This window comes from Erigeron canadensis, chromosome 8 (assembly GCF_010389155.1).
Source record: "Erigeron canadensis isolate Cc75 chromosome 8, C_canadensis_v1, whole genome shotgun sequence".
Classification (NCBI taxonomy): domain Eukaryota; kingdom Viridiplantae; phylum Streptophyta; class Magnoliopsida; order Asterales; family Asteraceae; genus Erigeron; species Erigeron canadensis.
Genome location: NC_057768.1, coordinates 28735953 through 28758625, shown reverse-complemented (window position 1 = coordinate 28758625; position 22673 = coordinate 28735953). Strand labels below are relative to the sequence as shown.

The 22673-nt window shown below is 33.6% G+C and overlaps 5 protein-coding genes across 6 annotated transcripts; 2 read left to right on the top strand and 3 right to left on the bottom strand.

The window, feature by feature from the left end:
* Positions 1-455: 455 nt before the first annotated feature.
* Positions 456-6273, top strand: LOC122579689 (uncharacterized protein At5g08430-like). The gene is made up of 10 exons (XM_043751911.1): positions 456-806; positions 1297-1364; positions 1525-1715; positions 1898-2774; positions 2903-3006; positions 3556-3615; positions 4022-4072; positions 4377-4447; positions 4807-5009; positions 5601-6273. Exons 1-10 carry the CDS (start codon positions 703-705, stop codon positions 5975-5977), a joined length of 2106 nt encoding a protein of 701 aa, XP_043607846.1. The 5' UTR covers positions 456-702; the 3' UTR covers positions 5978-6273.
* Positions 6274-6786: 513 nt separating this feature from the next.
* Positions 6787-10371, bottom strand: LOC122578798 (COX assembly mitochondrial protein 2 homolog). 2 transcript variants are annotated; one of them, XM_043750836.1, is made up of 4 exons: positions 9798-10371; positions 8664-8738; positions 7634-7738; positions 6787-7092 (listed from the first exon to the last, which is right to left on the bottom strand). In XM_043750836.1, exons 2-4 carry the CDS (start codon positions 8706-8708, stop codon positions 6991-6993), a joined length of 252 nt encoding a protein of 83 aa, XP_043606771.1. In that variant the 5' UTR covers positions 8709-8738; positions 9798-10371; the 3' UTR covers positions 6787-6990. The 2 variants fall into 2 exon arrangements, with proteins under 2 accessions (XP_043606771.1, XP_043606772.1); XM_043750837.1 differs by lacking the exon at positions 9798-10371 and adding an exon at positions 9679-9778.
* Positions 10372-13101: 2730 nt separating this feature from the next.
* Positions 13102-15668, top strand: LOC122578327 (proteasome subunit beta type-4-like). Its single transcript, XM_043750265.1, has 7 exons — positions 13102-13188; positions 13318-13384; positions 14101-14177; positions 14380-14509; positions 14613-14772; positions 15134-15319; positions 15421-15668. Exons 2-7 carry the CDS (start codon positions 13320-13322, stop codon positions 15532-15534), a joined length of 732 nt encoding a protein of 243 aa, XP_043606200.1. The 5' UTR covers positions 13102-13188; positions 13318-13319; the 3' UTR covers positions 15535-15668.
* Positions 15669-16815: 1147 nt separating this feature from the next.
* On the bottom strand, positions 16816-19220 carry LOC122580250 (ras-related protein RABC1-like). Its single transcript, XM_043752527.1, has 6 exons — positions 19068-19220; positions 18752-18820; positions 18581-18646; positions 18334-18455; positions 18063-18191; positions 16816-17088 (listed from the first exon to the last, which is right to left on the bottom strand). Exons 1-6 carry the CDS (start codon positions 19210-19212, stop codon positions 16984-16986), a joined length of 636 nt encoding a protein of 211 aa, XP_043608462.1. The 5' UTR covers positions 19213-19220; the 3' UTR covers positions 16816-16983.
* Positions 19221-20310: 1090 nt separating this feature from the next.
* Positions 20311-21884, bottom strand: LOC122580039. The gene is made up of 2 exons (XM_043752309.1): positions 21332-21884; positions 20311-20694 (listed from the first exon to the last, which is right to left on the bottom strand). Exons 1-2 carry the CDS (start codon positions 21684-21686, stop codon positions 20684-20686), a joined length of 366 nt encoding a protein of 121 aa, XP_043608244.1. The 5' UTR covers positions 21687-21884; the 3' UTR covers positions 20311-20683.
* Between the last annotated feature and the right edge of the window lie 789 nt (positions 21885-22673).

The following is a 22673-nucleotide window of genomic DNA, read 5'->3' as shown; positions in this document are numbered from 1 at the left end:
TTTCTGTATTAGTAGCTAGAACATAGCTTTTGGTGATTAAATATTGAAGAATTAATTAATGGACCATTACATTATATAGTCTACATAAGTTTGGCAAACAAAGTCTTTGTAGATGTGAAATTCGGTACCAATATGGTATAGAACCGAAAATCCCAATACTAGTTTACCGGTACACTTTTAGTGATTTCAGTATCGAGATTTCATTTTAGATATATTCGGTTTCAAGATTCCTCGGTTTCAATACGGTATGGTTCGGTACCGATACCATCCCAATCTCATCCCTATCCCTATAGAAAAATTACTTCCATAGTTCCATATTTTAAACGAAGTACTCGTAATATAAAGACTTGTGACCTTGTGAACTGAAGCATCGAACCGTTGACCACCTCTTTAGATTCCGTATTCTAAAACCCACCCACCAAAACCCCTTTTTCAGCCAAAATATCACCAGTCCTCCCTTTCTCTCTCTCACACACACTCACTCATTTACTCACTCACCAACCACCTTGAACTGTGTATTTTGTTTCATCAGCAGCAGCACAATAAATTCCCCATAAAGTAAAAAACTTTGATCATTTTTCTTACATTTTACTCAAATGGGTCTCTTCTTATAATAATCTTGTTTACATTAAACTTACTTTGGTGTCTTTTTTAAGAAAAAAAGGGGTTTCATTTAACAGCACACATTATTGACCGAGAGAAATGAAAAAGACAGAGAAAGAAGTGGTTGAGAAAAATGCAGATGATTCTGAAGAATGGTGTTTTGAATGCAAAGATGGTGGTGATATAATTATTTGTGAACACAAGTAAAGTTCTTTCCTTTTCTTCCTCTTTTTGTTTTGTTTTTTTTTTTTTTAATAATAATTATTAATTTAAATTTTTTTGACCCTGTTTGTGCTCAGGTTTTCTTGATTTAGTTGTTTTTTAGGATGTTATTGTTGATTTTTGGATTAGTTAGTTTTTATATAATCATCAGATAATGTGACTAGTAAAGTAATGAAAAGAAAGCAGGTCCAAATGGTCCATTTATTAATGCCCATTTCTCATGTTGTTACTTTAACTATTTGATCACTACTTTTTGTATGCAAGTTTGTAACTTTAAATAATTGATAAAAAGAATTTACCTAATAGTGAAGTTTGTTTACTACATATTATGATATTAACTTTTCAAAAAAACATACTCATTAATCATTATTATGATATTAAAATGGTAGAAACATCTTGTGTATCAATGAATGATAATATTTATATGTGTCAAATTGTGAGTATATATGAAGTTATATTTACTGGTTTCAGGGATTGTCTAAAATCATATCATGAAGGATGTGCAGGTAAAGCTGCAAAAGCGAAAAAGTTTATATGTGGTAAGCCAATTTTCTAGCTTAAAAACCAATTTTGCTATTATATGCAAGTTTTGTTAAGCTTATTGATTTATTGATTGGTATCAATCAAATACAGTAGTATTTTGATGGTGATTCTGAATGCTAATTTATGTAAATTGATTGTTTTCTGTTTTGTTCCCAGCTTTACATAAGTGTCTTGATTGTCGTAAAAGGACTCCTGGTTTTCAATGTTATGGCTGTCCAAAAAGTTTTTGTAAAGGCTGTGTCAAAGATGCTGACTTTGTTCGCGTCAAAGGGAAGAAAGGATTCTGTGATTACTGCTTAAAGCTTACGCTACTTGTGGAGGAAAAGAAAGATATTGATTCCGATGGGGTATTATTCTAAGATTAGCATTATAAGTGCTTGTATGATATAATATGCCTGATTGACAAGTGTTGAATGAAATACAACATCAAAGTTTGTTATAACTTATATACATTTTTAGGCATCAATATCTGTGAGCATTCAACAAAGTAGTTTTTGTACAGTTCTTAACTTGAATTCTGGTTATTCAGGAAAAGATAGACTTTGACGATCGCGAGACGTATGAGACCCTGTATAAGGAATACTGGTTGATTATTAATGAGAAAGAAAAGTTGACTCTGGATGATCTAAGATCCGCTAAGGCGCGTTTGAAATCAGACAATGATTATGATTCTGACAACCGTGATGAGGGTGACGAGTATGAAAATTCAGATTCTGAAGATAACGAAGAAGTTAATGCATATGATTCGGGAAAAAGATCGAAAAGTTCAAAGCGTGGACGGCCCAAGAAGAAAGTCAAAAGACAGGTCAAAGAAAAATCAAACAATCCAGAATTTATTGGCTGGGGATCGACCCGTCTCATAGAATTTCTTACATCTATAGGGAAAGATACAACTAACCCGTTAACTCAGCGAGACCTAGAAAACATCGTAGGGAGGTATGCTAAGGAAAATAACTTGCTCCAAAAGAACAAGATAGTCGAATGTGACGATAAGCTATGGTCTATTTTTAAGAGAAAAACAATAAGGATGAATAGAATATATGACTCGTTAGAAACCCATTTAGCAGAGAACCAAGTGGTATCATCAGATGAAGATGAGTTAGAATATGATTCAGAGGAAAAGTATCATGATCATGATGAGGACTTGGTGATCCATAAGAACAAGAAAAAGAAAATGGTAGACAAAATAGTGGAGAAAAAAGAGGAAGTGGTTGATGTTTCATACTATCGTTTTGCATCGATTGTTCCTGAAAACATTAGGCTTGTGTACTTGAAAAGAAGTTTAGTTCAGAAGTTTGAAAACGAACCCGAGACTTTTGAGAGGAAGCTAGTTGGAAGTTTTGTAAGAGTTAAAAAAGACCCAAATGGTTGCTTTTCAAGGGGTTATCAACTTATGCAAATAACAGGTTGTCTTTCGAGATGCTTGATATGTTCATGAATTCCTTTATTTTTTATATAATCTTCTTTCAAGATCATCTGTTTTATGCTGGTATAAATGTATGATGATTTATCTTCTGTATAACATATTTTTCAGGGGTAAAGCTATGTTCAGTTGGCGAAACTCCACAAACGTTTGTGTTGCAATCTCTAGAAACAGATATCCGCATCAACTCACTATCAGATGACGACTTCTCTGAGGCAAGGCTTCTGTCAGCTCATTTTATAGACCTTATTTTTTCCTTATGTTGTGTTTGAGTTATATATAATAATGACTGAAAAAATAAACATATGTCACCTGCTTAATAGTTGTATTAACTGCCATCAAATACTTTAGTTATTGCTAAATGTCAACATTAACGTTATGCATTGAGTGCTAAAGTAGTGAAAACAATAGCGCATATATTACTGGAAGATTGCTGTTGCTTTCTTAGAGAAACCAAAATTAATGAGATAAAGAAGATACCATTACTCAATCGTTAAAGTATAAGGCTTTTTGGTGTTAATAAAATAACTGAGGTGTTGCCTCATTAAAAAAAGCACTCAATCGTTAAACATAATGCTCTATTTATTTCTTCGCATAAAGGACTTATTACATAGAAATATATAAAAAGGAATTATGTGCTATTGAATACGATGACATATCGTGTCATTGCTTGATAAGTTATTTTATCCTAATGTGTTTCTCTTGACAATAATACAATATGAACGTTTTCTGTAGATGCTGACATATAGAAACTTTCATTTCAGGAAGAATGTCAAGATCTGAAAAATAAAGTGAAATCTGGAGTACTTAAAAAGCTGGAATTGGTGAGCTTGTACATTTACGTCACAAAATGTTGTCGTATCTTTGTTTATATATCATTTACTCGTGAATATCTTTCTTTATCTATCATATAACTTTTTAACTCTTAAATTTTCGTTAAAAGTCAATATAATACTCAAGTCAATAATATATTTCTATATCAAATGATGTTCACCAGTGCATAGAAGCATGGAATATTTTAGTGGTTCAGGCTTAATAAAACTAGGAAAAGATATCCTAATGAACTGTTCCCAATAAGAATTTATCAGAAGTTAAGAAATTTATAACTAAATCTTATAGGGTCCTACTTATGTATATGTAGCATACTTTATGTGATGATTTCCTATATGGAAACAAACTTACTTTCTTTGAGTATTAACAAGAAACTGACCTAATTAACTTGTGTATCAGGTTGAACTTGAAGAGAAGGCTAGGAGTCTACACAGGGACATTGTAGCCAATGTATGGTGTGAAACAAGCATTCATATTTAAATATTCTTGTCACATTCATAAACTGCTTTACTCAAATCCGTTGCTATACAATTGCATATCTGGACTCTCTTTTTTGTGTCATAAATTGCACATTGTTTATTGTCTTTTTCCTTTTACCCAATTGGTGTATAATCAGGCAGGCAATAGGAGAATTTCAAACATGGTTTCTCCGTATTATTATATTCTCTTGATTACCTCTTTAAGGTTATAAGTTGGTCAACGCATCACTTGAACATCTAATCTTGCTAACACTTTATTTTTTCTTGTCAATTAGTGGATTCCCAGACAGCTAGTTATATTGAAACACCGTATTGATCAAGCGAATGAAAAAGGATGGAGAAAAGAATATCCTTTTTTAGTGTTCTATGAGTTTAGGTGCACTATGTGTAGGAGGCTTTGCAATAGTCAATTGTAGATATGGCAAATTTGACTCATTTAGTCATAGATAGGTTGGTTTGGGCCATGTTATATGTTTTAACGGGTCAATCTTCATCCAAAGCAAAACTAACAAACCATATCTGTCATATTTTATGTAATGAATCTGATATTTGTAATCAACTTGATATGTTAGTTATCCAACAATTAAAAAAAAGTTTTTTGGTTGACCCCAACCCGACCTGTATTAAACACTTATACTGGAGAACTATCTACCTTTCTACCTCTATTCAAATGGTAAAGTGGTCCTTAACAAGTTTCTTTCGAACGCTGCATGAATACTTACAAGAGAGAGCTTTCCTGGAAAAGCCAGAAAATCAGTCAAAGTTACTTGAAAAGCTACCAAAATTGGTTCCTGATGTAGAAGAAACCAAACCTATTGAAGATGACAAGAAAGACGAAAAGGAATCACCAAAATCTATTCTAACACGTACGTCATCTGGAAATTTCAAAGACATTGGGACCAGTTCAGGTATCTTAAATGTTTTGCCTGTATCCTTTCCTATATTCCATAGATTACTTTTTACATTGAAAGCCTTTTTACACACATTGTTTTTTTGTGTTTTAAGTGGATATAAGGATGTGTGATATCAAACTGATTGTTACAATAAGCAGATCCTTTTATCTACAACTCAAATGATTAGTTTCGTAAAAGTTGTAGCAAACCAGGTTATGTAACCGATTTATTTAACCTTACTTTAGATACTTTTCAATTACTATTCTTTTTGTTAATGTTATGAGAGAAGATTATTGTTGAAGATCTTTTGTTTATAATTATTAGCAAGTAATATATAAAATGTCAACAGAAGATAGATATCCTGTCTGTCATTTTCTTAGTTATGAATAATCAGAATATCTCTATACAATTGCTACTTTTACCGTCAATTGGCAGAAGCACATCCAAACCTTGTCTTTGTTTAGTTTTAAATGCACATAATTGTTTCAATCATACATATAAATGCCCAGTGTGTAGTAATTTGTATGTTTCATGTATTATAACATAAATTTTTCTGTGTTATACAACACAGACATAATATTGATCTACAATTATTGTTTGGTGCAGACGAGACCAAACAAGAGGTGCCTGCATCTGAAAATTTTCAAATGGCAATGAAACTAGAGAAATTTTTCTGCTCGCCAGAGAAACCAAAGAAGTCATATAAACCGTCTGCTGTAAAAACTCCAACTCAATTGTTTGACTCTAATGACGGGAAGTCAATTATTGCTATAAGTAAGGAGGACCTTGAAGAAACAGAGAGCTCTCAATGGTATGTTACAAGCTCAAATGGCGATAAAGTAGGGCCTGTTTCATTGTCAGTGCTTAAGAATTGGTCTCAATCCGGAGTTGCATCAAAATCAAAGATTTACAGGAGTGTTCAAACTGAAGAACAGGCGAAACCATTGTTGGATGTGCTTCGTCTTGCTTTTCCTATTAAGTGATGTTTTTCAAGGGTTATTTTAAAAGTGCGTGTTTTGACTTCGCCATAAGTCAAACTTAGTACTTGCATTTTTAAGTCTATTAGCAGTATATTATGTAATAAGAGTCTAGTGGCTTAATTTGAAACTCCTGTTTTGACTGCCATAAGTCAAACAAGTATATTAGTTGCTCGCTATATTAAGCGTCACAGGTGACCAGTGGTTTTGGGCCTAGGATGTTTAAAGCTGTTGATAGTAAGTCTGGTCTCTTCATATGTGGAACGCTTTGTAGTATATTATAATATTATATTTGTGCTCAAGTATGGTTAATTATACCTCTCTGGCCTCTGTATGTCAAAAATTTTGTTCGTTATAATTGACGTGCTTATGGTGTCCGGTCTTGAGCTACAAGGACAAAATAGCTTTCATGAGCTTTATGGATGAACTGTAGGTGCAAAATGATTTTAGTTATTGTGTTTGATGTTGTTATGATTAAATGAAGAGGAAATTTGTAGAAGGAAATGGAACCTACAGTTGTTTGTGGAGTGATTTCTTGCCAATATGGGTCTGGAGATTAATGATATGCATGCCTTTTTGATACCTATCACTATCATACAATACAAACCCATACAATGCAACATCACATGAACATAAAATAAAAGAAAACAAAAAAATTTAAGGGATCCCAGATATGAATCTGAGGGCTAGTTCTCGTTCAAATTTATCCGTGAATACAAATCAGTATCAATATTTATAAACGGCATAACTTTTAAGTTGTTCAACCTGTTTATCAATCCCTCTATAACTTTATTTAATATGCTACAAACAAAATGTACAATCGAAGTTAACCCATTATTAAGTTATTAAAACATTCCACTGCTTTTCACCTACAAGCTAATAAGCAGCAGCAGAACATAGCTAAAAATGAAGTTCATACAATGAATGATTTGTCTCAAACCACTAAACTAAAATTTATATCGTTATTATTTAAATGTTCTCATTTCCATGCACCCAATGACAAACATGTTCACTTGGATTTACATGACGTTCTCGGTTTCAGCAGTTCCTTTCCTAACAGCTTGAAGCCTCTCTTTCAGTTTCTTGCTCTCTTCAAAATTTGCCTTCCTCTTTACAGCTTTCTGCCACGAATAACCAGAAACACAGAAAATGAGACCCTAAAACTCACTCATCCTAAATATCACTTTTAATTATGAATTCCTCACAACGGTAGCCTACTGGTGTGAGACATTGATACAGAAAAATTCAGAGGAGAGGGAATGTGATTTACACACACACAAACTATCATTTCATATCCTCAAATGTATATTACAGCAGCTATATATATGGTTACTAACCAACTCCAAACTAACAAGTTTCAACTTGACAGAATTGACCACTCAACTGATAAAAGCTACACGAGACCCCCCTATATTACGGACTTATTAAACATCTACCCTTATTCACGATTTATTCGTAACAGACATACAGCATAAAAACGGATGTCAGAGGTTCAAATCCCTCCCCATGTCCCTTTAATCACGGTGTTACGTGATTTACCTTCTCTCATGTCAGCCGTAGGATCGATCGGAGAGAAGCTTATAATGAGTCTATTATCCATTTAATCTCCAACATGGTTTAGAACTAATACGATAAATAAAACAAGTGTTCAAGGAAGCTTACTTCCTGCCGGAAACATTTATCAAGCTTTATCTTGAGATCTGTACACTCGCCAAAGAATTTTCCATAAGGATGTTCTATATGACACTTCTGAAATAGTTCGATTATCTACACCAAAAACAAGACAAAAGGCATGTAACAAGATCAGTTTCAAGGGTCCCGGTGATTATATTCATCACCCACTATGGACAAGCATAATACCTATATGAGCCACATACAATCCTAAATTTGTTAATGAGACACTAATATCAAAACCTGACACATATGGATACTATGAAACTTAAAAGATAATATACAGTCTAGTATCTAATTCAGTTGCAGTACAGATTCCTATTCCATTTGAATGATGCCAAGTGTCCCCTCTTATAATCTTATTTCATTTTGCATAGAAATATAGTTGTGTTGGCATGCTATGTGTGCAGAGTGAAGTATGTAGGGAAGGTTATGAAAACGAATGCACCTTCTTCTACAATTTTCTAACCACATATTCGAGTAATAGAATCCTTACGAATATATCTTCACTAGAGAAGATCTACCCTTAAGTAAATGTGACAGATTTTATTAGGGTGAAACTAGTTGTGATCCCTTCAAGACAATGTCTTGCAATGACATTAGACCCTTGTAAAAATTAAGAAAGATGATCAAAAGTCAAATCTCTCGCCCTGAATATACTCCAGCTTTAGCGTCACAGTTTGGGGACATGTTCCGTGCCCTGTTTTTTCAGAATATTTTGTAATACTTTTGAGACTCATTCTACCAAATCTCAATCCTCCAAGTTCTTCATATAGTAAATATTCATTGGTTCCCAAACTTCATATAATCATTTCGGAGGATATATCATTCCCCTATATTGACATAAAATACAATCCTTTGGAACTAATCTGTTTATTAATCCTCATTAAAGTAGATGAATCTTCATTACACCCCGTTAAATATTACGAGTAACATTTTACATGCATATCCTAGATTCTACAAAACATTTCGTAGCTGTAAAATTGAAAGACGTAGAAATAGAAAAATCCGTTTAACTTACTTCAGCACACATTGGGTGTCTATGTAACGTCAAAGGAGGATGCATTTCCGTGCCTTAAAATCAATATCGAGAGTACTGCATAATTTAAAACATATCAAATAGAAAGACTAATAAGAAGAAACAAGAAATTGAATAAAAGCAATCAGAAAAAGGTTCTATAATTACTTATTCATTTCGACCTACAATCAAATTACCTAATACACATAATCTCTATCTCTATCTCTACTACATTATAAAGCATTTGTTCCCTCCAAATTTTTTCAACTTTCAACTTTTCAGCCACTCATTTTCATCTCTCTCCTCAAATCTCAACCCCTTTTTTGTTTCTCTATCCTTCATAAATCATTTTATTCCTCTAATTCATTCAAAATCTTCTATCTCAAAAGCCGTACATCGATAAATTATAAAATTATATGGGTGTTCTTAAAATAGAGAGGTCATTCGATATACTTTTGACGAATTTTTCAATCCGAGGGCGGCTAACGCATTTGGCTATCACACTCTATGACCTATCACCTCCTATGACCTATCACAGTCTAAGAACTATCAACCCCACCATCTCACCGCCGCAACGCGCGAGTACTTTCTCTCGTTTGCATATAGATAGAATGACTTTTAAAGTCAATAACCAAAAGATTCAAATACATATATTTTATAGGGCTAATTACCTGGAAAGTAAAGTCATTCAACTTGTCCCGAATATCTTTTTCGGGGTTCCAACAAAAAAAAGTTTTATTGTAGGGAGAAAACCGGGCTAAAATATCTTTATTGGGGTTCCGTACAAGTAGCCGGTTACTTTTTAATTTCTATTTGATTTAAAATTATTTAACTAGACCAAATTACTGATGTGTTTTGACACGTAAGCTGCAAAGTCAAACATATATAGATATTCATCCATCTATCCAGTAATCATACACTTATATCTAATTATCTATCAATCAATATATAGAGACATCCATCTATCTCAAATGGAATGAAAAAAAAAAAAAGGATTTGATGTTTCGAAATCCATCACCTCTATATTCTTGATCTGAGAAAATAAAACCCAATAAGTCTCAAAATATCCCAAATTCAATCTTTCAGTCTATATCTATATATCGATACATCTGTAATATTAGGGAAGAAAATGGGTACATTATAACACAACTTTGAAGATCTGTCACCGCTACGAGTGTTTAAGAAGTGGCCGGCAGCCAACCCAGAAGCGGCGGCCGATGGTGGTTCAGTGGCGGCAGGCGGCAGTTGTGTTGAAGAAATAGGGTTTTCAACCGATTTTAATGGAGAAATCGGTGCAAGTTGATCAGAATTGAACGAATCAGCAACTAAAGAAGAAGAAGAGGATCTGAGGTTGTAATTTGATCGATTAACACTAGAAACATTCGAATTTAAGGCCGGTTTTTGTGGGATCTATACAATCGAAAATAACATTGAATTTTTTAAAGCTTTAGAACGATTAGATTGTGATTTTCTTGACATAATATGGATCGAAATTAAACAAGGAATTGAATGGGATTAACTGATTAATGATTTCGTTTGTGTTTTAATTGATTTTTTATGAATGAAGATCGAAATATGCCCAGGGGAAGGAATTGCATTTTTTGAGAGAAATAATACAAAGTTATACCACAAACACAAACTATGGCACTGGATTGGATTTTAGGGTTTGGAGTTCGGTGAGATTTTTGGGGAAAAATCTGGATAAGTGGGTGGGTGTGTGGTAGTGTATCTATTTAAATATAATATTTATTTAATATAATAAATACACGCATGGTAATGTGATGTGTTAAAAAATTGTGTTGCAACCGGCAAAAACATGTACGCATAAGAAAAACATGACACGGACCCCTTATACATATTTTAGCCGGGTTTTTTCTTCGTAATAAAACATTTTTTTGTTTGGACACCAAAAAAGGTATTTGAGACAAGTTAAATGACTTTCCAAGTAATTAATCCTATTTTATATATGTATATATGCCTGAGAAATGTAGATTTAATTAGCACTATAGATAAGTGAGGCCATCAAAAGCAACGTTTTTTTTTCTTATTAACCAGAAGCACTAATAATCATATCTAAAGAACTCATCATAACATACATGTTTGGATTGAAGAAATGAAAAAAATTGCAGACTGACTAGCTAGCTAGCTAGGGTTTCAAGTGAGGGAGGGTTAGGAAGAATCTTTTAATTAATTTGTGAAGCACAAGACATACCTTTTGTAGTTAACAGATGTGCTTCAGTTTTCAATCGCTCCTAAAATGAACCTTCTGTTGTCAGGCTCGGATGTTTGAGTGAATCCTCGTCATCATCAAATTTTACAATTTTTTTTAACTGCTTTCACTAGTCAAAGTAGATGACGTGGCTTCTGAATTATTTATGGATCGGGTGCCGGTAGTTGTGTTACCCATATCCATATCCATTTTGTTTTCCATCATCTTTTCTTTGTAATCCGTATTCATATTTATTACGAGTAGAAAATTTTTAGGCACCTGGTAACCCGACAAGACTTTTTGCAGCGACCCTGACAGGGGCCCCACTTTTATTCTGTCATATTTACCATTATAGACAATGGGGGCCACACTTTTTTCACTTTTTGTAGCGAGGGTCGCTGCAAAAAGTAGTAGTGGTCGAGATACCAAAAAATAGTGGTGGGGATATGGGGGGCGAATTTTTATCCATATCTGCTACATTACACGGAGTTAATGGATGTCCATTGAGTACTTTGAAGACTTTTCGTTACAAACTAAAACAACTTTGAAATGCATAATTATTATTATTATTATTATTATTATTTTTTTAAAAGTAAAGATTTCATTCGTATTCATCCCGGCAAAAACGCCGACGGTGTATATATACAATATTTACATTATTGGACAATACAATCTTAAAATTACACCAATCGTTTCATGAAATACTCTTATGCTTCGGTCTATTCTTATATAACCAATCGATTGAATGCCCTATAGAATATTGTTAATCTTGAGGGTAGCATTGTCAAACTGGATTTCATTCCTCGTTTTCCAAATGCTTCAATAGTCGATGATAATAATTCATTTTAACGCAACTTTCTCCTCTTTCGACTTTCTCGACTTCTCATGGATGTCCATGAGATCCTTCGGTTTAAACACACAAAAAGGTGTCGTTTTACTTGAGAAAGTTATGGTTTTTCATTCCATAACTTGATTTCATTCCTAATTATATATGAAATGTACAATTAATACATACGTCCTCTAACCTTTTACTTGAAAAAGTTATGGTATTTCATAGATTATACAATGATGGGTCAGTAGTTTTTCTTTGTATATACCTTGATTATGCTTGCACATATAAAAAGGTGGTTATGCTAGACAAATGCTTGAGAGTAAAAATTTAGAAACTTGAGTTTAGTTAGATTTGAAATATACAAACTGTAAAAATGGATATCATTAACATAACAAAATACAAAATTGAAGCGAGATTTATCGTGTTCAAATTTTACAATCATAAAGTCTATGATGCAAACGTGTTAACGTCATTTACACCTATCAACGGATGTTTGTCCGGTCGAAATACTAATGACATGCCTATACGTGCCATTTAACATTTGAGGATATTTTTAAGGTCCGATGTTAAAAGACACAACAACAAAAGTTCGATGGTTAAAAAAGAAAGAGATATAAAAGAATGATTTCATGAACCTGTATGGACACCTCTAAAACCTACTAATTTCATCGGTAAGGGTACCCTTAAATCCTATGGATACTTCATAACCTAATGATATTACTAGTAAGGGTACCTCTAAATCCTATGCATACTTTATAACCTACTAATTTCACTAGTAAGGGTACCTCTAATTCTTATAGATTTAAGAAACTTCATAACCTACTAATTTCACTGATCTAATATTATCTAATCTAAACTACCTTATAAAGCATGTACTCCATCCAAATCTCTCGAAAAAGAACTTGATAAACCCAAACGGTCCTATCATTTATTCATTCATTTAAATATCTATACTTAATATGCCTATAATATCTTTAATGAAATTATTTACAACATATACAAATCATTCAACTATGAAAATAACTACACTACCCTTTTACATTAATTACTTTTAAATTAGTAATCACACCGACATCGCCGGTAACACCACAGCCACCAACCGTCTCCACCACACCACCGCATCGCGCGAACATTTGTCTAATTATGCCAATGCTAAAATCTTTGCTAATTATGTTAAACTGTATGTATCTAACTCAAAATCTTTGCTAATACTAAAATTGTAAACTTACTATCATGATACAGGTATTACCGATTCCCAAACTTAGAAAAAGGTATTTGGGCTGGGCTTGGCATGCAAATAGAAAGCCCAGTTGACACACGACATGTTATTTCAATAAAAAAAAGAAAAAATTAAAAAATAAATCTGGTATATTCATTCTTAGCTTGGGGAGAAATCAAGCCCTTGACTCTCATTTTCCATTCGAAACATCACACCCAACTATTAATAATAATTTACAATCTTCGATCCTCCAAAACTCTAACACCAGGTTAGTAAAATCCCCTTATTTCATGCTCCAAAAACCCCTTTAATTTGTTTTCCTTAATTATAATATATTTTATTTGTATAATAAATTACTACTTTTATTTATTAATTTCGATTTGTGTATTGTTAGCAGATATGGTTTTCTCTGAAGCTGAAAATAATTCACTATTGGGCTCTGAAGGAGATTCTCAAAGGACTCAGTATGTATACTCCCCCCCTTTTTTTTCTTCAATTATTATTATTATTATTATTATTAATTTAACAAGATAATTTATTTTAGGTGTATTTACAAACTCAAACATACATTAAAAAAATTCGTAGGTGCTTTACATCAAATGAATGTTTTGAAAGTTCGTGTTGTTACGATAAAAATCGGATAAAGTTCATTGCTTTTTCATGCCATAAGCCCTTTAGAATATCATAGGTTTTTAGCATCTGATAATTTTAGAATTTGACTTGGAATCGTGTAGCGGATCCTGATGAAATTATTAGAAGTTCAGTGGGGTAATTAGACGGAGCAAAATATGGACCTGTTAGAATTTTATGTCCCGGGCCAATTAGTTTCCGTTGACCTATGTTTGTCGTATTGCTGTAAGTAATCTTAGTTAGGGTTCTCGTCGTATGATACTTTTTATAAGTCAGAGTAACATGTCTTATGTTTTACTGGAGATAACCATGTGAACTCGTCGTGTTTTACTTTTCTAGTTACTCTTTCATGTATTTGCTTTATCGTGTAACTTATACCTTTATGCAGAAAGGTATACTTTGACTTTGGAGTTGAAGTTAGTTGAGTAGTTGAGTTAAATGTTATAAATAAACTGAATTATTTGAGAAGTTTAATTTCTTTTGTGATGGGAAAAAAATTTAAATTGAAAGAGTTAAACATTACGAATCGATTTTTTTAATTTTAAAACAGGTATCCCTATGTTACGGGTACATCTGTGATTGGGATCAAATACAAAGATGGCATTCTCATGGCTGCCGACATGGGAGGTTAGATTCTTAACCTTTTTAATCACCTTTTACTTCATCTTGTTAAGTCCGTCTACTGTTAGAACGAACCTAGGAGGTTAGGGTTGCTTGTTCATTTTATTTATATATCATCTTTTCGGCTCATGATGATGTACTTATCATGGTTTTTGGCCTATGGATATATAGTCATTTTCTTGATTGTTTGGCCTTTTCATCTTCACAGGGTCCTATGGATCCACTATACGCTATAAGAGTGTGGAGCGTTTGAAGCAAGTGGGAAAGCACTCTCTGCTTGGTGCAAGCGGTGAAATCAGTGATTTCCAAGAGATTCTACGTTACCTTGATGAACTTATGTAACTATCTGTTTTTATATTTTAGTTTTTTGTTTCAAGTGATCTAATTGCTTTAATTTATAATCTTTGTTACTGATTATGCATTCTACTTATGATTACACAGTCTGACTGACAATATGTGGGATGATGGGAACTCACTTGGTCCTAAAGAGCTGCACAATTACCTAACCCGGATCATGTACAATCGTCGCAACAAGTTTGACCCTTTATGGAATTCATTAGTTCTTGGCGGAGTAAAAAATGGGAAGAAGTATCTAGGATCTGTATGTTCTTGATCCATACTTTCCTTTTTGTTACCAAGTAATTATAAGGTCATTATGGTCACCTAAGTATCAGAAAAGCATGATACCCAACCAGTATGGTTTATTTTTTGTAGCCAGTTTGGGCCAAAAATGCATGGGAGTTGTAATATGACAAAAATTACTATCCCCATAACAACCCAAATATAAATAGATGACATGTCTGAAAGCCGGAAGATGATATTGGGTCATCAGGGGGACAATGGTTTTTGTTATTTGATAATTTCTTGACTGCCAAGCTTTAGTATAAATATTGGAATACTTGGGCCGCCTTTGCATGCCTTTATTAGTTTATTTATACATTGTATTTGGTATTCATGTGCAGGTTAGCATGATTGGCGTACACTACGAGGACGATCATGTTGCTACTGGGTTTGGTAACCACCTTGCCCGCCCAATTCTTCGTGAAGAATGGAGGGAGGATTTAACTTTTGAGGAGGGTGTCAAATTATTGGAGAAATGCATGCGCAACCTTTTGTATCGTGATAGGTCTGCTGTCAACAAGCTTCAGGTGAGATTTGTCTCATTTATGCTCATCTTATGGTGCTTTCTGTGTTCCAATATGGAACTTGTTTACATTATGTTTGACACAATCTTAAATTGAAATCACAGATAGCAAATATCACAGAGGAAGGGTTGACTATTTCCCAGCCTTACTCTTTGAAGACTTTCTGGAATTATGCTGCTTTTCAGAACCCAACAGTTGGTGCCGAGGGTTCATGGTAGGAAGCGCTTCCTTCTGAGATTCTGAAGCATTTTACAATGATGTATTTCGACTAAATTCAGATTTTATGATGACTGCAGTTTTTCAGTTCATGTGTTGAATTCTAGTGTTCCAATATAGATTTGGTTATGTCCAACTTTATTGTGATTTCAATTTCTGCAATTATTCTGCCTGCTGTTTTGTTGCATGGATATTCATAATTTCTTTCTAATGTTGTTGCTTGTGATCTATATGCTGCATAGGATACAACTATGTTGTTTTCTCTTTTTATTGGTAGTACATTGTAAAGGTTGTTTTGTTGCATGGATATTCATAATTTCTTTCTAATGTTGTTGCTTGTGATCTATATGCTGCATAGGATACAACTATGTTGTTTTCTCTTCTTATTGGTAGTACATTGTAGAGGTTGCAAAATCGGTGGGTCTGGCATATTGGATAACCAGAACAGATTTATTTTTGGTACAAGTTTGGTTGATCCGAAATAGTTTTTTGTCCAAAATTTTAATTTATGTTATATGAATGGCTAGCAGGTGAAAAGTACAATTTTTGTTACTGCAAGAAGTTAGGGCCCATTGTAATTCGAGTGAGACTATCATTAAGCAAAAGCGGATATCATCTGATGTGACCACAACATAACGGTGACCACAACATAGCATGATAGACTCTTATTTTTAACATTAGATTTATATCGCCATTAGGATGTAGGCATACAGCTCTCATACAATGTCCATTACTAATGCTCTTGGGCATTATAGCATCCCCTTGTTTGTAAGTTTTTTATCCATAACTAGCTTTTCCCAATTTGAAGATGATCATTTCAGATATTTCACAGTAGTATCAACGAAACAACACATTCAATCAATGGTTCTTAGGCATGTTTACGTTATCAAATAGAAGTGCTCATAGACGATCTTTAAGTAAAGGCATTCTACCAGCTGGATTGTTCAAGCCTTATGAAAACATGCTAAAAAGAGTTGCAAAAAGCACAAATTCATACCATTTAGAACTTAAATGTTTTCTTTTATCCTTCTGTATCAGTTTTTATTTATCAATGCCAAGATTTGGGATATAGTACAAATCTGTTCCTTTTGGTTCTTGTGGGTGATTCGAACTAGTTGTTTTGCATATATAGTGATATATAATAAAACATAACACCACAAAACAATCATTAGTTGTTTTATATTTACTCATTAACTTATTATCTAAATTTTAATTCATGTTTTTGTGTGTAAAACTATTTTCAAAAATAAAATAAATAATACAAACATAAAGAAGATACAAAATAAACATAATCATGTGCTGCTGGAAAGCAAAAAAAGTAATAGAGGAAAGTTGTTCTTTACAGCTTCTTTTATGGACAATGCCTACACAATTTGACAACTACAAAAGAAAAACAGAACTACATTCAAAGGAAAGAAAGAAAGAAAAATGGTGCAGAAAACATATCACATTTAGCAACAGGCACTTCTTGATGTGTCTGAAGCTGGAGTTTGTTTGAATATGTTTCTTTTAATAGCAGTTGATCCCTCAGCAGTGAGACTCGGTGTATCCAAAATCTGCACATTTACATGAATAGCGTGTTAATTATTACAATGTGTCGATCTCTATCCATATACCTTAAAATGGGTTGAAATAGCTTATACTATACCCTTAAAGGGTCAAATTGGTAGTTACAAACCCGTGTTGGAAAATGATGCGAGAAAAGAGTAAAACGGGCTAAAATTTTGCCCAAATAGTATTCAAATACTTATAACCTCCTAGTATAGCTTTTGAGAACTAATTTATGTATAACGGGCTGAAAACTTATTTATGTATAACATTTAGATCTTTATTTTACTAGTATAGCATCCGAGATCATATATAGAACGAATAGTATTTACAGAACTCAAATGAACGGGGCAAAAAGTTCTGACGGGTCAACCCCACCCGCATTACAAACTGGTGTTTACCGGTTATCCAACCCCTGACCTATAATTGCAACAATTGAATCATCTAGATGCAAGTGTTTATAGATCAAGGTGTACTTGAACAACCATTTCTTAGCCATATGGGCGTAGTTTGCCAGGGATTAGATATCATTAGAAGGGCTTCAACGAAATTATATTGATAACGGGTCAACTCAAATAAAAATAATAAACTTAGTTAGAAAGTAACCAACATAACTAGATCAGATATTCTTTAGGCAGCTCAAAGCATAATCAAGTATTTACGACCTCCTAATTTGCTTTATTAGATCATTCTTTTATCAGCGGTTCAAAGACAACAGATCATCCTTTTAACAAACACATACTCATGATCCTTAAGCTACATATACTATACTGTTATTTATAGAATTAACAATGGACAGTCCAGACCCATCCCAACCCGTTTTGACTTATTACCCAACCCGTATGTTTTGCCACCATTAGATACGACTATGGACCATAGTCGGCAACTCAGCATGCATCTCAGATCAATAATGATCTCATTTTAATGAGTTCCAGTTCATATGGATGGCAAAATAAAATTTATGCTTGCAATCTAAAACTACCTTCAGAACAAGTTCCTCAAAACACTGCTCCACGTTGACCCGAGTTTTTGCACTACATTCAATAAATAGGCATCCATGTTCCTTGGCCAGCTCAATTCCCTCTGTTTTTGTAACAAGCCTTTCGCTTTCCTGCCAAATTTAAACACAGCATGTATTTACTTTATACATTTAGTTGGCTTTTAACTCAGATATATCTAAAGAAATGTAATGTTTGTTAAGTTTTTTGACTCTTAATGTCATTGATGAATAATTCCTATTCCGTAAGGTTTACCTTATCAACTTTATTGCCAACAAGCATCTTGATGCAATCTGAATTTGTTGAGTGCATGTCAATTTCTTTTGCCCATATATCAGATAAATTTGTGAAGGTTTCTCTCCGTGTTACATCATAAACTGCTTAAATACATCACGTGAAGCTTTTAGTAAACTACGTAGACTCAAATAAAGTATCATCATATTAGTTACAGACTATATATATATAACGGGTAACAAAGATGAAATGTAAAGGATTAACATACCCATTACAATTCCTTGAGCACCTCTGTAATATGAACTCGTTAGAGTTCGGAATCTTTCCTGCCCAGCTGTAAATTAAAAAAAAAAAAAGCCAACAAACAAGAAGTTATAATTTTAGCAAGACTATAATACAAGGTGTTGTGATGTGAATTTCAAAACAAGAGAAACATTACCAGTATCCCATATAGCAAGTTTTAACTTCTTTCCATTTACTGTGACATACTTCACTTTAAAATCCACCCCTGTAATAAGTAATGATATATATTCAGCCACAAAACATTTTCTGCTCAAAAACTACTGTTGAAATGATTCCAGTAACTCAAATAAAATTACAAATGATTTTAAATGATTATTGGTCATAGGCTTCTAACAGTCTAAAACCAAAACATGTATGGTTTCGAGCTTAATATTGTAAACAGCTGCTAATTCATATATATCTTATCTTATGCATAATATATGAAAAAACCGAAAGGCATAATTACGACGTACCAATGGTGGGTGAAAGATCTTCAATGGCGTTTTGAGAAATTAAACTTATAAGAAGAGAACTTTTACCAACTCCCGAGTCTCCAATCAATAACAACTTAAACAAGTAATCAAATTCCGAACCACCCGAATTAGACGACTGATTCATTTTTTAGCTATATAACAGATCACCACCTCTCCAAATCCTATAACAAAAAAAACATTTATATAAAAAAACGTACATTTGATCTCATAATGTTTCTTAACGACAAATAATAAAATGCATATACGGAATGTGTTGCAGATATAACACCTGTTTGATTGAGCTCTCAATATATCTGTGAAACAATCGATTTTCACGATCCAGGAATTGAATAGTAACTATTGATTCAAGCTATAATATAATGAAAAATAAAATAATTCAATACCAAATGCTTTGAATATTTAACCTTAAGAAAAGTTGACAGATTCAAAGCAAAAGCTGAGATGCTAGAAATTTGAATTAAAGAAATACTTGTATAACCTTTACATACAAACGTTATGATTATGATACTTAATTAGATGGGAGAATGTAAATGCATATGCCTACGTCGTGTTTTTTTTTTTTTTTTTTTTTTTTTTTTTTTTTTTATAATTTATGATAATAATAATAATAATAATAATATACTTAACATTTTATCATATATAGCTATACGGGAAACTTACGGAGAAACATACCTACGGAGACCAAGTCTGACTGATCTGCAACGTATATACGATGTTCATGAACAAGTTTATGGTTTTTTCCGGTATGATTGGTAGTATCGATTGTATGCATTCGCCATGGGAGACGTGTCCGACGATGTGGCGAGGTACTCACACAAGCGGGCATGTAGGTAGACCGTCATTGATACTCCAGGTTGTTGCCTCATACGATCTATGGATTTGGAATACGTACTTTGGACAGCAAGGTTTGCACAACGATATCAATGTGTTTGAATCCTCACCGATTCTTGAAGAAATTGTAAACGGGTTGGCACCATAGGTAAATGTTTAATTCTAAATTTTTATTTGCAGCACCCTTTTGGGCAAACGAAAACTATTACGAGAAAGAGCTACTATCTAGGCAACGACATCTATCTGGAATATGCAACATTTATTGAAATATACACTTTTTTTTGTAGTAATACCATAAGATTCTTGATGTAAACACAACATAAGTTATATCAATTACCCAAATGAAACAAAATTCTAGCACAAAAGGCCATACTTAAAACAAGTTATAGTATAAGTTTAAATAAACACTTTCAAAAGTCATTTCTTATTACAATAGCAAAAAAGAAATATAAATGAAGCATCCATTTTAGAGATAGAGAATGATGTATCGTATGAACCAACTCCATTCCAACTAACACCAGCATCTGGAAAAGGCTTTCCATCGCTGCCATCATTTCCATTCATGCAAGAACGGTGTGCCTTGCACGTCCGATTTTCCAGCAGCACCTGACCTATCCCCATGCATGTTCTACCTCCATGGCACTGGTAATAGTAGCATTAATTAGCCATGCTCGGAAGCAGAATAGGGAAGGGGTCGATTCTCCTGGACATCTGAAAAGCTGTTTAACTCTCTAGCTACCATAATCAAAGAGGCCGGTACTGACTTATCTTAAGCCTATGCAAAAGACAACAGCCAAGGAAATTAAGTTCTTATAAGCGGCAATGAAATCATATATAGGATGTTTACAAATTAAGTCCAAGCCGGCCAACGCACTAGATTCATCGATCTCTACAGAAGTCATGTAATCAAAGGAGTAACAAAACTACATTCGGGTTCATAGCATGGCAATTAATATAATTACAGGCACAATTTAACTTAAAATAGAAGAAAAAGGGAAAAAGAAGGCTGAAAGGCGGAATATTGAAGGTTGTAAGTGAAATTAAGTAAGTACATCAAATGAGCAGAAACTTAATTATATTTCAAGCTCAAACGGTAAAATAAAATCTTTTTCTCAAACAAACAAACAATATATTGTTGAAGGTCTCCATAAGTCTGATTCGCTCATGAAGCAATTAAGGTGGCTGCTGAATTTGGTCTCGATCGGGTTTATATATTTTAGCTTGTGATCCCCAATCGATTCTTTGGCACAATTAAGCAAAGTGACTGACATGTTTTTTTTTGGAATTGCTCGGATACACATGTTCATTTGTCAGGAAAGATTATTAATGGGTTGACTAGCTAGCTAGGGACATGTTGGATATCTTGAAGCGGTTATAATGAAAACCATAATCAGGAAGGTCGAATTCCCCACCAGGTAGCTTCAGCTTACGGTTGACACGCTTAAGATCCTCCTCCTTTTCCTTCTTCTCCTGCTCCTCCAGCCTCAGATACGAACGATGAATCTCGTCAAGCCTGCTCTGACCCTCCTTCCTATCCTTAAACAGCTCGTCCACTTTCTTCTTACTATCACGATTAATCTGGTTAATCATACGCAGACCCTCCGCCTTGGTGATATCCTTACCGTCCATGGTTTTTCCGTTTTCAAGAAAAGAATAAAAGGTTGTTCCCGATTTCAAATCTTCCACTGAAAGCCCCCATGTTCTCATCCAAGACTCGGCCTCTGCTAAGATATTACTATATGAATAGTACGTAAGGACGGAGAACATCCAATCTCCTATTACTATGTGGTTTCAAATCGTTGAAATTAACCCCTTTACCAATCAACCCATAAACCAACGACTCCTTGCATCCGCAGGGACCATGAATATCAGTCCACAGTTTGTTCCCACCATTGATTTCACCATCGATTCCCGAATACCTTTTTAGGGTCTTGGTTTTTCTTTTTCTCTTCTTAATTATTCTTATTATATCTTATCTTTTTATATATATAAGGCCCCGTTAATTTTTTCTTTTTATCTACTCTATGTGGCCCAAACATTCATGTGCCGAATCCGAGACCACCATCCTTTTTAGAAGCCAAAATTGCGCCCCACTTGACCCAAGCCAGCAATCTTACGTTTAGAACTACTTTTGTCACCCAAAAAACTGAGGAGCTAATTGCCTCCAAAGTTAGATTAACCTTTCTAGGCATACCAAAAATAAACAAAAAAAAAATACTTTCCCTCTGTTTCTTTCTTTTTACCTTGGCGTTTATTGATTAGTTTGAGTTCTCATGTATAAGTAAAACCATAAAATTTACGTTTTGGTCTATCTTATGCATATTTAATCACAACTTACTATAATTTTACACTTCTACTCCATTAGTCATAACTTCTCAACTTGACTCTTATTATGACATTTTCATATCACATTTCGATGTGACTGTCTTAAAGAATATTAGATTTAATCTATGTCTTTTGGTAGATAAATTAACTTATCGTAATTGTAACCACTATATTGTAGGTTATATTCTTATAATGGGTTGTATTTGTATGAATGGATAAATAAATAAGGAAAAAATAAAATAATTCAAAGACGTTTCAATGTGACTTTGTCTTACAAAGTATTAGATTACATCTATGTCCTGGGTAGATAAAACTGACATTGTCGTAATCGTAACCACTGTATTGAAAGTTATATCCTTATAATGAGTGTATGGCGCACTTGCATAACTCAACGAGAACGTTGAGGGGGTCCTGGCTATAAGTGACATC